This window comes from Gymnodraco acuticeps, unplaced genomic scaffold (assembly GCF_902827175.1).
Source record: "Gymnodraco acuticeps unplaced genomic scaffold, fGymAcu1.1, whole genome shotgun sequence".
Classification (NCBI taxonomy): Eukaryota; Metazoa; Chordata; class Actinopteri; order Perciformes; family Bathydraconidae; genus Gymnodraco; species Gymnodraco acuticeps.
Genome location: NW_022990762.1, coordinates 40537 through 55048, shown reverse-complemented (window position 1 = coordinate 55048; position 14512 = coordinate 40537). Strand labels below are relative to the sequence as shown.

General features: G+C 41.4%; 1 protein-coding gene across 1 annotated transcript; it reads right to left on the bottom strand.

The window, feature by feature from the left end:
* Window positions 1-6619: 6619 nt before the first annotated feature.
* Window positions 6620-14301, bottom strand: LOC117556783 (sodium- and chloride-dependent creatine transporter 1-like). Its single transcript, XM_034232298.1, has 4 exons — window positions 13939-14301; window positions 13633-13808; window positions 12621-12963; window positions 6620-6744 (listed from the first exon to the last, which is right to left on the bottom strand). Exons 3-4 carry the CDS (start codon window positions 12931-12933, stop codon window positions 6680-6682), a joined length of 378 nt encoding a protein of 125 aa, XP_034088189.1. The 5' UTR covers window positions 12934-12963; window positions 13633-13808; window positions 13939-14301; the 3' UTR covers window positions 6620-6679.
* Window positions 14302-14512: the final 211 nt, after the last annotated feature.

Here is a 14512-nt window from a genome sequence, read left to right as displayed (position 1 = left end):
CGCACACACACACACACACACACTAGTAAAAAGATGCTACAGCAAAACATTAGTAATGACATGACAAGGTAGAAATACTCCGTAACACGTCCTGCACTCAAAAACAAATTAACTAACCAATTTGTTATTTGCTCATCAATTAAAATCCCATTTAGTTTAAAAATATATTTCTAGTGCAAAAGTCTCTTAAAAGATAAATGAATGTACTGCATGTGTCTTCATTGTGTCAGGTCAAACTAATATTAACAGTATAATATTATTTGTTGATTTAAATCCAGTGGTGGATTCTTAGTATTGTTTCAGACTAGCGTGATCCAATAACCCCGAATGTAACCCACTCCAAAAGTCAACATTTGTTTTAAAAAAACAACAGGTTTTTATCTAACGACATGCTTCAATCAGTATTTGTTGGCGTTAATCGTTTAACGACATTTTCTCTGCAAATACTGATAAACTCTCCTGCCTGCTGCACACAATCTTTTTTTTCTCCATTATTTAGATAGAGATTACATCTAAAAATCTGAATCAGAAGATCATTATGTATATTATATTCAGGTACAACGGAAATCCAAAGGGTTCTCTAAATGCAGTAAGAAGTAGAAACGGATAAAATAACAGAGATACCAGCAGATAAAAAGGCACGTGTCATATTTAATGACATTTACACATCAACAATATGACAACAATTGCTGATCACCACTTTCATTGAATTTTGGATTATTTTTTTTGTCAACTTTGTAACACCCATGGTGTTCCCGGTCAAAAATGACCGCCATAAAGAAAAGGAATTAGTAACCATCCGGATCAGATAAAACACATACATAAACACACACACACATACTCTAGATGTGTCCCCCCCCCCCCCCCATGTTCCCAATCCCCCCATGTGAATCACACCTGGCACACACACACACACACACAGAACAATTTGACACATTTCCCGCTCTTATGTGCCCATCCCCCCACATGGATCACACCTGGCACACGCAATACATGTTCAGTGTCTGTTCTTTGTATATATACTGCAGATGTTCATGTGTACCAGTAGTCTGATACAATATGTACAGTTTGAAAGGGTGTTAAATGAAATTTGGTGATGATTAATGGTTTTTGTGTTAATGTAATTAAAACAGGACCGGTCAAATTTTACCGCGAACACCAAAGTAAGGGGGGGAAACGAAGACAATAGGAGGGTTAAACAAAGTTGAGAATGTCAGGTTTAGTTAGATAATCTTTATCGACTGAGCCACATGTTGGGTGACATGTTAGTTCAGAGCTGAAAGTGAGACGGGGGCGGAAATAGACGGGAATAATTTCCACGGCTGCAGTTAGCGCACTAAGCTGCAATGCTACAGTTAGCTAGCTAAACTGGCTAATCCGCAGTAAGTCACTAGGCTAAGCACAGCAGGGCCGAGGGACTGATGACGAGCTAATAACACTCTGCAAAGACCTCAGCAACACCTTTTATTTTAAAAGTATTTATCATACTTTATTATCTTGTTATCATTTTGCTATCAGCTGTAGCGCTAAGCTTGTAATAGCATCAGATAAACGGCCAACATTAGCTTTTGGTGCGCTATGTATTTGCAATAAGTTGTTACTAAGTTAATCAAAGAACAAACAGTGCAGACATTTTTTAAGATACGCTGATATTGGATTTATTTTCATGCACATTTTCTGCCAAAGGTTTGTTGCACCAGAGAGAGGATCCTGACCGGCTGCATCAGAATCAGTATCAGGTTTATCGCCAGGTAGGTTGACACGTACGAGGAATTTGACTTGGTGTCATGGTGCATACATAAAAAACACAGAGAGAAAACTATTTTAAGAAAACTATAATAACATAAAACAATATTAAAAAAAAGTAAGTAAAATATAGCAGTATTTACATTGAAATAAAAATATGTGCAGTAATAAAATAAATAAAAAAGGTGGTGAAAACTGCATGGAGGATCTCTACTCCCAGCGGCACAGGAAGAAAGCCCTCAGGATTATAAAAGACCCCATCACCCCAATAACAAACTGCTGAATCAGGACAACAACCACCAGACTCAGAGAAAGAAAAAGATAATACAGCAAAACATTAGTAAATAATCATAAGTTAAAGGAAGAAAAACGACTGGATAGAAATACTCTGCAACACGTCCTGCACTTAACTTTCTTTTTCTTATTTGCTCATTAATTAAGCCACAAACTGTTCTGTCTGCTGCCGTCTGACTAAAACCACCAGACTCAGGGACAGTTTCATCCCACTGGCCACAGGACTATTAAACACCTGAACTCCGTGAAGAACATCCATAACATTCATCTGTTTGCATCTGTTACGGCCGCCGCCTTCCATCTGCCCATTAACCTGTCTATACGTGTTTGCAGCTGTGTATTATATATGAGCTGTGCCGTTGCCCAGACGCCATTGGATGCCAGTTTCCTGTCCCTTCCCCGGTAGGCGTGGCCGAAGATCTGGATTGGAGCATGCCGGGCTCGACTCTCCAATCCCCGCACACACCTTCCGGGGACAGCTACAAGAATGTGTGCACCTCAGTTAGTCGAGAGAGGTCTGAATCTGCAGACGTCTCTCGACAATTACAATTTATGTATCTATATATCATATTGCATTTATGTGTTTATAGGCTCTTCTTGCAATATTTATATTTTATTGGTATTTACTTGCAGCATTCTCTTGCACTATTTTATTTCTATTCTGTGATTTCTGAACTATTTGTATTGGTTTTATTTGTTCTATGTCCTATACATATTCATGTTGCATTGTTGGGGAGCCTGGGACGTTTTTCATTGCCATATCTACACTGTAGCTAATGTGCACATGACAATAAAGCCTTGAATCTTGTTTAACATAAATATATTTTTGGGGAATATGGGGATTTGACCCTCTGCAGCCCATTTACATGCACTAAAACATATATAACACACTACAAGAGAGGGAAACCCCCCAAAAACATAATAGGACCTCTTTAGACTTTCTTTCAGTAAATGTTTTATCAGCAGTGATGGAGTTCAGCTCAGTTTGTGTCCTGAACTGTAACACATTTGGCTCGCCTCCATCTGATCTGCTGCCAACACAAGGAGGACACAAAGAGCCTTAATTAAGGTACAAAGATTTATTCGTCAGATATACGAGAACTACATGTGTCTTATGTTAAAGGGACCATGATTTAAAGGAAATTAACTGGACGAATAAAACTGTTCTCTTTAAATTCTCTGATGACTTGCATGCCGATGTAAAGGAACCTGAGTCCTGTCAACAATGTTTGCAAAAAGGTTTCCTAAGCAAGTAGATTTTATATATATTATATATTAGCGTTGATTATTTGAGGCGTACTGGTCCTTGTGTTGTGCGCATTTGATCTTGTTCTTCAAATTTGAAATAAAATTAATAATTGAAAAAGAAAGGTGATTTGCATAGACAGAAGCTGTAGATAGAACGAGCGCTGCAACTGATAATCAAATATTTATAGTATAGTCTATACGCAGTGGTTCTCAACTGGTGGGTCGCGACCCACTTTTGGGTCGCGGACCCGTTTCGAATGGGTCGCGGATGTGTGAGTGAAGAAAAAAAATGTGTGCATGCAGTAGGCGTTGGACTGGAAGTACCGGAGACCAGTAGTCACGTAGTGATCATCTTCTCAATAAAACATCTTTGCTGATGTTTTTTCGAGTCTTCTGGCCAATCAGAATCAAGATTGTTGCCGGAAGTCCCCACGGAGAATAACTTAGCGGTAGAACTCTTCTTTATACATCCATGGGTACAACTTCAGATACAAATGAACACATAATGAAATATGACCCCCGGTTTGATGATTGACAGGTCACAGAACAATGGGGGCTATCTACCCTTACCCACAATTTAAAGTAAGTCACACAGACTATCTCCGGTTTACTCTTCTCGCAGCAAGATGTCAGAACAAAGTGAAAAACAAACAATGGCATAAAATATTATTAATATGTCGGGTAGTAATAGATTTATTTATTTTCTTCTCAGAGTACCAGAATGCATAGTTTATGTTAGTATTTCAAAAAATATGAGTGTGTGTGTGTGTGTGTGTGTGTGTGTGTGTGTGTGTGTGTGTGTGTGTAGGCTAAGGGGCGGGACATCTCTAAGCAGTTGATCTAAGAATCCCCCCAGACCCCCCTTCTGGGGTTGGGTTTTCAGCATGTGTGCCTTTTTATATAGTTCAGCTTTGATTCCATCATCTCATAAACCTTTTATAAAAGCATACTTTAGTTCTGTGAAGGGATATAAGAGATATATGCACTGTACTTCACTTGTATTAATATTGTATGCTGAAAAGCGTATATTACAGCACGATTTTTTGTTGAATAGATTTGAGTGCTTCAAAATGTTGAGTCGCGATTTATTGACCAAGTAAAAAGTGGGTCCCGAGTCCAGAACACAGGTACAGGAATAGATAGCTCACCTGTGCCAAACATGACTCTGCACTTCAATTCAAACTCTGAACTTCCAACCGTTTTATTATCATTCTCAGGAATACATTATGCAATATATAAGATACAATATCACCTTGTTAAAACGTTGACTTCACCTGGAACAGATCAGTTATTATGGTGGTAATATATTTTATGTCTGGACTTTAAACAGGGGTCCTCACAGAGAAGAGTGATAAGTACAGATCAATAAACTGACATAAGATAGACAGCGATGTAACTCGAAAAACTGACTGTCGTCTCTTGGACACATTTTATATTTTATATGCAGCCCTTTTAGACTTACAGAGTAAATAGTCATTTGTTGTTTATTTCCTTTTCTTGCTATACTGGCTTCTCTGCTGCTGTAATCAAATGACGGTCAGGACAACATAAAATAATCAGGTCAATCATTGATTAACATATTTACAAACCATAAGTGATCACCATGTCTGAACCTTAAACTTAATAACCTAAATGCACTCAATGCACTCAGACAACTCACAAGTCAAATATAATTAAGTTAACTGTATCCTCTTCCACTAACACTGCAGCCAAGACCTTGGGAAACACTTCAAGATCAATGAAACATTTAATAATGTAGTATTCCCGCACAAAAGGCATCTAAAAAAATCGTTCAGGACTTCTTGAACCTCTTTAACGACTGCTGTAAGGTAAGGTACGTTTATTTATATAGCACATTTCAGACGCAGAGGCAATTCAAAGTGCTTTACATGATTATTAACACATGATAATAGAACAGAGAGGAACACAATAAATAAACATAATGGAATAACAGTTTCATAAAAACAATGCATTAATGAGATATAAAATAGTTTAAAAACGACATTGTAAATACGGTTGGTGCTAAAACAAGTTAAAAGGCTTCTGGGTAAGCAGCTGTAAAAAGTAGTGTTTTTAGCCTCGACTTAAATGTAACTGTAGCTGTAACTTCTTAAATCCTCTGCAATGTCCTCAAGTATCATCAATGCCTCCTTGAGTTCCCCCATTACTCCTTCAATAACACTGAAATGATTTAACCATCAATGAAAGAACTCTAAGGACGAGTCTAATCTTGTGATCTCTGGTCCCTTTTTGAAAGTTACATAAAGCACACCTGGATCTAGGGTTGGGCAATATGAGGTTTTATACTGTGCACAGAAAGAGTGTCTACCAATTAGAGATTCTGCAATACTGTGGTGGCTTTTCTCAGGTGTTTGTCTCATGTGATGCATATTAAAGAAAGAAAGCGCCCACCCCTATATGTCATATCTTCCAGAACTTAATGAGGAATGGCAATGGACCTCCTCATTAACCCCAGGGACTTCATGACCCAATGGGAGCTCTAAAATGACCTCTGACATCTCCAAAAGGATTACCAAAACCTTCTCAGGGACCTCTGGACGAAACTCTTTAGAAGATTCAGGACCTTTTGAACTATTTAAGGACCCTCCAAACTACTTAGGGTTAACAAGAACCCTCTCAAGAACTTTTGGAATATTCAGCCCCTCTTAAACCTCCTAAAGGACACGTGGAACCTCTTCAAAGATCACTAATAGGCGTTTTTCAAACTGGTCGATAGTAATAAGAGTCCTTCTTTTCATTCAACACACAAATTCTTAACCATCGTACTTCCTAGAACGCCATTTTAAGGGTCTTTTCTAGCTCTCATTTCCGAGGACGTGATCTCCCAGCACAAGAAGAACATGAGCCAAATACATGGGCCAATGCACCAACAGCAACCCCCAGCTTTAACAGACTATGTAAATGACCCTCGTGAAAATTGGAGGAAACATTTGGACATACACTAAGTCCAGAAGTTCTTCAAGAACACAACAAACTAGTGAGAGCCGCTTCCCATGAGCTATCCCAGTAGCAACGAGGCTAACCTAGTAGCACAGAGACTAATACCGTAGCACAAAGGCTAACATAGTAGCACAAAGGCTTAACCAGTAACACAAACACAGGAGAAAAAAGACTAACAAAGTACCAATAAGACTAGGCAAGACTAAGTAGTAAAAGGTTAACCCCGTAGCAAAAAGGCTAACCTAGTAGCACAAAGCACACCCTCTGAACCGAAATTGAAAAAGGTACTCTTGTAATGGTATTCAGTGTATCTGTTGGCAATGTGAATGCAAACACTAAAATACCCCTTATTAAAGGTATGTCGTTTTCGGAGGAGCTCCTCAGATCTGTCGCTAAAACATCTAATATCTCTTTGAAATGTATCAAGGCCCTATGGCACTTCCTCAGAAACATCTGCAACATCGACAAGGACCTCCAAACATTCATCCAGGACCCCTAGAAATGAGAGGGGATGAAAACATGAGAGGGAACGGGGAGAGCAGTGAAGTCTGCCAACAGGATTAAGAGATTACAGGCCACTCCTGTTAATCTCTGGTCCACGTGGAGAGAGGGATGATGATGTCACACTTGGCCGCCCGTCTTCACACACACACACACACACACACACACACACACACACACACACACACAGGGAAAAGTGCAGCAGAGCATGAACGCTTGAACGAACCAATGAGAGGCTGATAAGCACCTGATGACCTCTGATAAGATCTGTCTGACTGTAGAAATGATCAGTACTGCAACTCTATCAAAGACACTTGTAAACGCTTCAAAAGCCCCGTTAACCAGTGGCGTTTTCTCCCGGAGGCCAAGGGAAGCCAGGCTTCCCTTGTTTTTTCGGATTGTAGTTATAATTTAAATAAATAAATAAAAACACTTTGTTTTGTTTCGATAATTCTCCTTTGCTGTGTGTTGCTGCCGGCCCGTCGCTCCCCCATTCTCATTGAGTATTTTACAAAGAGTGAAACAAACAGCGCCCCTCTAGATGTTATGGTGAAACAGTAGATTGCACTCTCTGTTGTGAGAGGAGGCCAGCCGAATCTAGCTTCCCTTGGTGAAAAAAAATGGAGGGATTGACCAATCAGATGAGGCCCACGTGATGCCCCTGCCAACCTGTGATTGGTCAAGGCCATGCCAAGGGAAGCCAGCCGCCTCTTGCTTCCCTTCAGAGGCGGCTGGCGGCTGGCGATTTGATTGGACACTGCCATCCAATCAAATCACATCAACATCAGTTTTAATACTGTAACTGTCATCACCGCCGTCAGAAATTATCAAGCAAATGAAGCATTATGGAGGGTGGAGATTTGGCGTACTTAATCAAACATAACTTTACTAAACTTCTGCTACAGCAGCAACTGAAAATTAAATCAGATGACAGGCCAATGCCCGCACTCGAGCTGTGTGTACACAGAGGAAAAAGGGAGAGAATCGGACGTTCAATGAGGACAATTATGTCCGCACGGAGTGGCTAACTGGAAGCGCTAAACTTCAGCGTCTATTTTGCTGGCCATGTCTTCTTTTTGACAAGGATTCGTGCTCCCTGAACAATCCTTGGGCAACTTCAGGATTCATCGACCTTGCCAACCTGTCACGGGCAATTGAGAGGCACGGTAAATCCAAAAATCACATAGATTGTGTTATTGTCTGCATACATTAATAAGTAAAATGCTTAAATTAATAAGGAGAGTTTCAGCTGGAGAGTGCGTGCGGACCTTTCGGTTAGATAACAGGCGAGTGCAAGTCCTGCATCTGTGTGATACAAATGTGTGTAAAATGATACCGGGTGCTGTAATCACTCATCTGGTTACGTTATTGACCACCCCCCCCCGACCCAAAAAATGGGCTTCCCCTACATTTTTCCCCACGCCACGCTACTGCCGTTAACCTCATCAAGGTAAATCGTTTTCTTCACGACCATTTGAACACAGCAAAGGTCCTTTAGGTAGTCTTTAAGGACTACTTGATCATAGCCAATGACCATCAGACACTCCTGAAAGACCACTACAACCTGAAACACTCTTTCCTTACCCTTGAAACCAACAAAACTCTCTAATAATCAGTCGAATTCTATAACTAAGGATAACATTTTATTGTCACTAATGCCATTTTCCGAACTGCTCATCAGTCCAGTTCTTTGGCAATTCCTCACATTGAGTCCCAATCAGTTTTCTTAGTGGATACAACACCGATTTTCAGCATCAAAGCAGCTGATTCATCATCTTTAAATGCAAACCTAAGAGGGAATGTGTGGTTTATGATTTGAAAATGTTCAAATATTGGAAGCACTGTTTGTTCCCTAGCTCCAGTCGAAGCAGAAAGCCACTTGCACCCCAACCTGACCTATAGAGCCGGTATTGCTGCATCACCACGGAGGAAATGCACCCTGCAAGGCTTCGAAAGCGAAATCTTCACCAAACCGATCTTGTCTGAATTCTCCTTCATCCTTTGAAACATCCTCAATGACCTCTGATAGCTTCACAAGGCGACTGGAACTGCTTTACGGTTGTAGTCATCTTAATTCTACCATATAAAACAATTCAGAGTTGGAAAAAGCAGCTTTGGGGTGATCTGCTAACACCTTATCTCTATGAATAAGCAGAAGAACTGGACTAAATGTCCTGTATGATAAGGTCTCCAACCAAAGCTGGTGCTCACAAATATAGAAACACACACACACACACACACACACACACACACACACACAGTAGTTGCCTGAGGACAGGGCTGATCTCTGAGAGATGAACACGGAGCTGCAGGTCATTTCATAATCATTGGAGCAGAGAATCAGTGTGAGTGTGTGTGTGTGTGTTACTGCTGCAGTCACTACACCAAGGACACACGTGCCACACACACACACACACACACACACACTCTGCAGTATAATACATTGCAACTTTGTTGAGGGGAGGGAGGATGAGGGTCATGGAGGACAGAATGATAAGGACATCACAAAGACATAAATAGGACAGAAGTTGGGATACAGTGTGAGTGTGTGTGTGTGTGTGTGTGTGTGTGTGTGTGTGTGTGTGTGTGTGTGTGTGTGTGTGTGTGTGTGTGTGTGTGTGTGTGTGTGTGTGTGTGTGTGAAACTCTCTCTGGTCCCTTTCGTGACACGTCTCCATGCTTTAAAGTTCAAAAAGCTCTTTATTGTTCTCATACTGCCTGTGAAGAAGCACAACAGGGCCCATTTTAAATAGTTGTTGGGGGACAATGGCGTAAATAAGAGACTCTGGAGCTACATAACAATGGCGCCATGCTGCAGATAAAAGAGCAAAATGCTTCTTTTAAAGAGAAACATTGTTTTATAAATCAGGTGTGAGGCAGCAGAGCGGAGAGGAGGAGGAGGCGACCTTTAGATCAGCATGTCTCTGTAATGTGAGAACTCACCCTTTTCTTTTGATACTTAGTGATTTAACATGAGTCTGACCTTCTCCTCCTCCTCCTTCTATCGGTGTGAACATTCAGACCTTTCCGTCCAACTGTGTGAAAGAGACCTTTTCAGCGATTAAGAAACAAATCTTGAATCTCCGTCAGCAGTTTGTCTCTGTTGTTTAATTTGGACAGAGAAGAGGAACACTGTGCTCCTCCTCTCCATTTAGACGTTTGGCAACTTGTTAATTGGGCTTTTACTCAATTACTATCACAAACAGGCAAACACATATTACACTAATGGCACATTTCCACTGCAGCGGGGTTTAAGCGTCCCTAAGCGTCCTCGCTCAGGCCTCGGGCTGCCTCACTGGCCGTCCGAGGCCGTGGCGCATTTCAATTACAGTTTAGGACCTGGGGTAGCAACGCAGTGTAGGCGGGGCGATCGGCTTTTTGGCGGGCTTTTTGGGCGGAGCGACGCTGGGTAAAACTGCAGTGTATAAAAATAAATGCTTGATATATATGCGACGCTAGGGATGATCTCGCGCGCGATCTTGTGACGATTCTCTCTGACCAATCAGCAGTCGAGAGTGTTGACGTCACTAGTTCAGCCCTGGCCCTGGTCTGATAGAACCACGATTTTATGGGGCCGGAAAAAGAGGGAAAAAGTACCCGCTAACCGGTGCTACGCTATATGGAAAGGCCACCAAAAACTGGCCTGGCTGCTTGAGGACGATTAAGGACGCTTAAACGGGGCTACCCGCTGCAGTGGAAATGCGCCATAAGACACAAAACACCACCAAAAGTTGGACAGTCTTACTTGAAACATTTCTATTTAGTATATATTTTATATCCATTAATTTGTATCCATCATTTACTAAAATGTTAATCAGATTTCAACTAGAGCGAAATGTAAGAATTGGTAAATTAAATTATATTTTTTAAATGCCAAACATGTTGTGTTTCCAGGATTTTGGGGTATTCTCAGTTTCATATCGTCGTAAATTGAACATCTGAAGAACTCACTTTAGTATGTTTTTGTATTTACTCCTGATTTTCTACCGAAGCAAATACAGGTCTTTTACTTCAAAGTGTTTACTAGAATAAGAAGAAACGTCCAAGGCATTCTTCTTTCTGGTAAACAACCTTTGTTCAGACGGCTGTTTCAGAGTGAAAGGAAAACATATTTTTACAGTAACTTTTACAAGTCAATGATCCACGACTACACAGTAAAAGGTGAATGATAACAGTGAAGTTAACTGTTAAAAAATGTCATTTGTTTCTGTTTTTCACAGCCGACTGTTAAATATTCATTTTTCCTGGCTCTACAGATCGTAACTTTCTTCTACGGGAAATGTTGTTGTTTACCTTAAAAACACGTGACCTCAAGGCCAAATATCCGCTTTACGTTCTGTTATCTCTTTATAGCACACGCTTATATATAGAAACAGTCTGGCTTTAAAGAGTCCTCTCCTGCTGATGTTCAGGTGTATATCAGTATGAAGTGTCTCTACTTTAAAGAGTCCTCTCCTGCTGATGTTCAGGTGTATATCAGTATGTAGTGTCTCTACTTTAAAGAGTCCTCTCCTGCTGATGTTCAGGTGTGTATCAGTATGTAGTGTCTCTACTTTAAAGAGTCCTCTCCTGCTGATGTTCAGGTGTATATAAGTATGTAGTGTCTCTACTTTAAAGAGTCCTCTCCTGCTGATGTTCAGGTGTATATCAGTATGTAGTGTCTCGACTTTAAAGTGTCCTCTCCTGCTGATGTTCAGGTGTATATCAGTATGTAGTGTCTCTACTTTAAAGAGTCCTCTCCTGCTGATGTTCAGGTGTATATCAGTATGTAGTGTCTCTACTTTAAAGAGTCCTCTCCTGCTGATGTTCAGGTGTATATCAGTATGTAGTGTCTCTACTTTAAAGAGTCCTCTCCTGCTGATGTTCAGGTGTATATCAGTATGTAGTGTCTCTACTTTAAAGAGTCCTCTCCACACACACACACACACACAACAGTTACTCACACACACACTCAGAGTTGATATAAATAGCACATGGGGCTTTCCTCAACTAAACAAACCTTGGTTGACTAACACTCATAAGATTTTGTCGACTGTCTAAATATAATCCTGCAGTGTCCAACTGAAATATGCTCAAACGTTTCTTGAAAACAAGTCATTTAGCATAAAACTATAAAGGGCTGTAAAGAGATTTATCGTAATCACAATATGGACTAGTGGAATATTGCAGGAAGATAAATATTGATATGTGTGTTAAAATACATTTTGAATTAAGTATTGTTTAGCTGCAGAACACACACGCACACAAACCAGCTGCACCCTTTTCCAATCAATAACAAATCAATGAGATGCAAATTAGACGAAAGACTCAGTTGAAACCACGCCCCCTTTGAACATAAGTCCCGCCCACATCCTCAACCACTCCTGTCACTCAGACTGAACTCATTGCTCCCTTCTTGTTGCACTGAGGTAAAACAAAATCTCTCTTTTTTTCCTTTTATTTCTGCAGGTTTTTTACACTAATCTGTTTTTTCTCACTCTCGTTCCTCAAAACCAGCCAAAGGAACGGTCCACAGTGTTTTGCACAAGTGATTTCTGTTTTTTATACCTTTAAAAATCTGATTTCTCTTCTTCTTTCAGCACTAAAATCTGTTTCTTCAACCTCTTTACCCTTTAATTCTTGCAGGTTTTTGCCCCAAATCTGATATTCTCCCAATTAGACTCACTAGGAACAATCAAAGTCAGATGTAGTCAAAAGTCTCTCTTTGCTTCCTTTAATTCTGCAGGTTCTGTCACAATTAAAAGCCGCAGTCGGCACTGTTTGCACAAGTAAGACCAGTGTTTCTTTGTAGCTTTTAAATCAGATGTATCCCCTTTCAGAACTAACATCCATCTCTTCCTCACCCACTCCTGTCCCTCAGATCAGACTCACCTCCTCCGTTCTTGTAGCACAGGTACGGGAACCTCCACACGTTCCCCAGTCCGACAGCGAATCCCACGCAGGACATCATGAAGTCCATCTGCCGGGTCCATGTTTCTCTCTCTTGATAAGGCACCACAGCAGGGGGCGCTTTCTTCTCCGGCCCGGCACATGCTCCAGCACCGGACCCCGCCCCCGTTAACGGGACCAGGCTACCGTTAGAGGCCGCTGGGGGGTAACCACAGGCACCGTTTGGATGTAAGAGGGGGGTCTTCTTGGTTTCCTCCAGGAGAACCAGAGAGCAGGAGGAGGCCGACTTCTCCATCGCTCAAAAGTCCAGTCAGGAAACCGTTTACTTAAAAAAAAAAGTTGGTAAAAGGGTTGAAAAACCCGGGTCAAGTTCTCTTTAATTCCTGTTTCTGAGCCCCACAATCTGGTGGTTTCCCACTTAGACTCACCCAAATAACCAGAAACAAAGAAAGTCAGATGTTTTCAAAAATCTCTCTTTACTTCCCTTTAAGTCTTTTTGTAAGTCAATTAAAGGAGCAGTCTGCACTCTTTGCTCAGTAATTTCAGTTTCTTTGTACCCTTTCAAAATGTGTTTCCTCTTCTCGTTCTCACTGTCAGATACCAATAACAACCCCCGCAGTCTGCACTGGTTGCTGGTAAATTCAGTCCCTTTAACTCTTGCAAGTTTTTCCTTCAGAATCTGGTCTTTTCCCACTTGGACTCACCCCAATAACCAGATCCAAACAAAGTCAGATGAAGTCAAACATCTCTCTTTGCTTCCCTTTAATTCTGCAGGTTTTAACACTTTAAATCTGTTATTCTCACTCCCTTCCCTCAAAACCAGCTAAAGGAGCAGTCCGCACTTTTTTGCACAGTTTATTTCAGTTTGTTGTACCTTTAAAAAGCTGATTTATCTTCTCCTTTCATGACTAGAATGTGTCTCTTCCTCACAGTCAGATCCCAGTAACAAACCCCTCAGTCTGCACTGGTCGCTCTGGTATTCTCAGTCTCTAACCTGTTTATTTGTGCAGCCTTAGAGCCTCAGAGCCCGGTCAGAAACAGATGAGTCAGTCCAGCAGGTGCAGCTCGTCCCGCCGCAGGATCTCTATTCTCGCTCCTTCTCCAGTAATAATACAATATTATTATCAATCTCAGCGAGGTGCAGGCGGATCGTGGATCATGCTCCAGAATCTGTTTTTAAAATCGAATGAAAATTAAATAAAAATAAATCGAATAATGTCTAGTAATAATCTGGAGACATATCTTTTCTCCAATGCAGAAAAAGAGACACGATTCTAGTGGAAAATGAAAAAAATATTACCCCAAAAAAATCAAGAGAATTGAACCAAGAATCTGGCTGCGACCTTCAAAAACAATCCACGAAACACTTGAATGTGAGTCTGAAGAATCGCATGAGAACAGAGAGTCACGGAGGAGACGGCGGCCCGCTCACAGAGCACGGAACCGGGCAGCGAATAACGGGAGGACACCGGTCGGACCGGAGCTTCAGACCCGGTGGTAGTGGGGGTGGTGGTGCAGGGATTGCTGCAGGAGCTCCATCAAGGATCAGGGTGAAAGAAAAAACCTGGTGCTCTCAGCTGTCAAATGTCCCCGGTACAGCCGCTCAGAGGTATTTAAGGTCCGGCTGCGCGTCTGTACCTAGGTCTGTACGTCTGTCGGTCCTCAGGAGGCTTTAAAAGGAGAAGCGGCTGCTCACGGTGACGCTTACGTCCCTCCCTCTGCGTCAATACGTCATCGTTATAACCCCTCCCCCTTTTCGCTCTGTTCCTTTCACAAGATCACCCTTTGCTTTTTTTTGTTTTTTCAATCTCTCATGTCAGACAAGCTCCCCTTTCCCTTTGTATCTCTGACGTCACAGGGGTCCCCCTCCTCCT

Coding starts and splice junctions, on each gene's coding strand:
- LOC117556783 (XM_034232298.1), bottom strand. CDS start 12,933: ATGGAGAAGTCGGCCTCCTCCTGCTCTCTGGTTCTCCTGGAGGAAACC. Junction 6,745..12,620: donor GTGCTACAAGAACGGAGGAG/GTGAGTCTGATC, acceptor TCTCATTTCTAG/GGGTCCTGGATGAATGTTTG.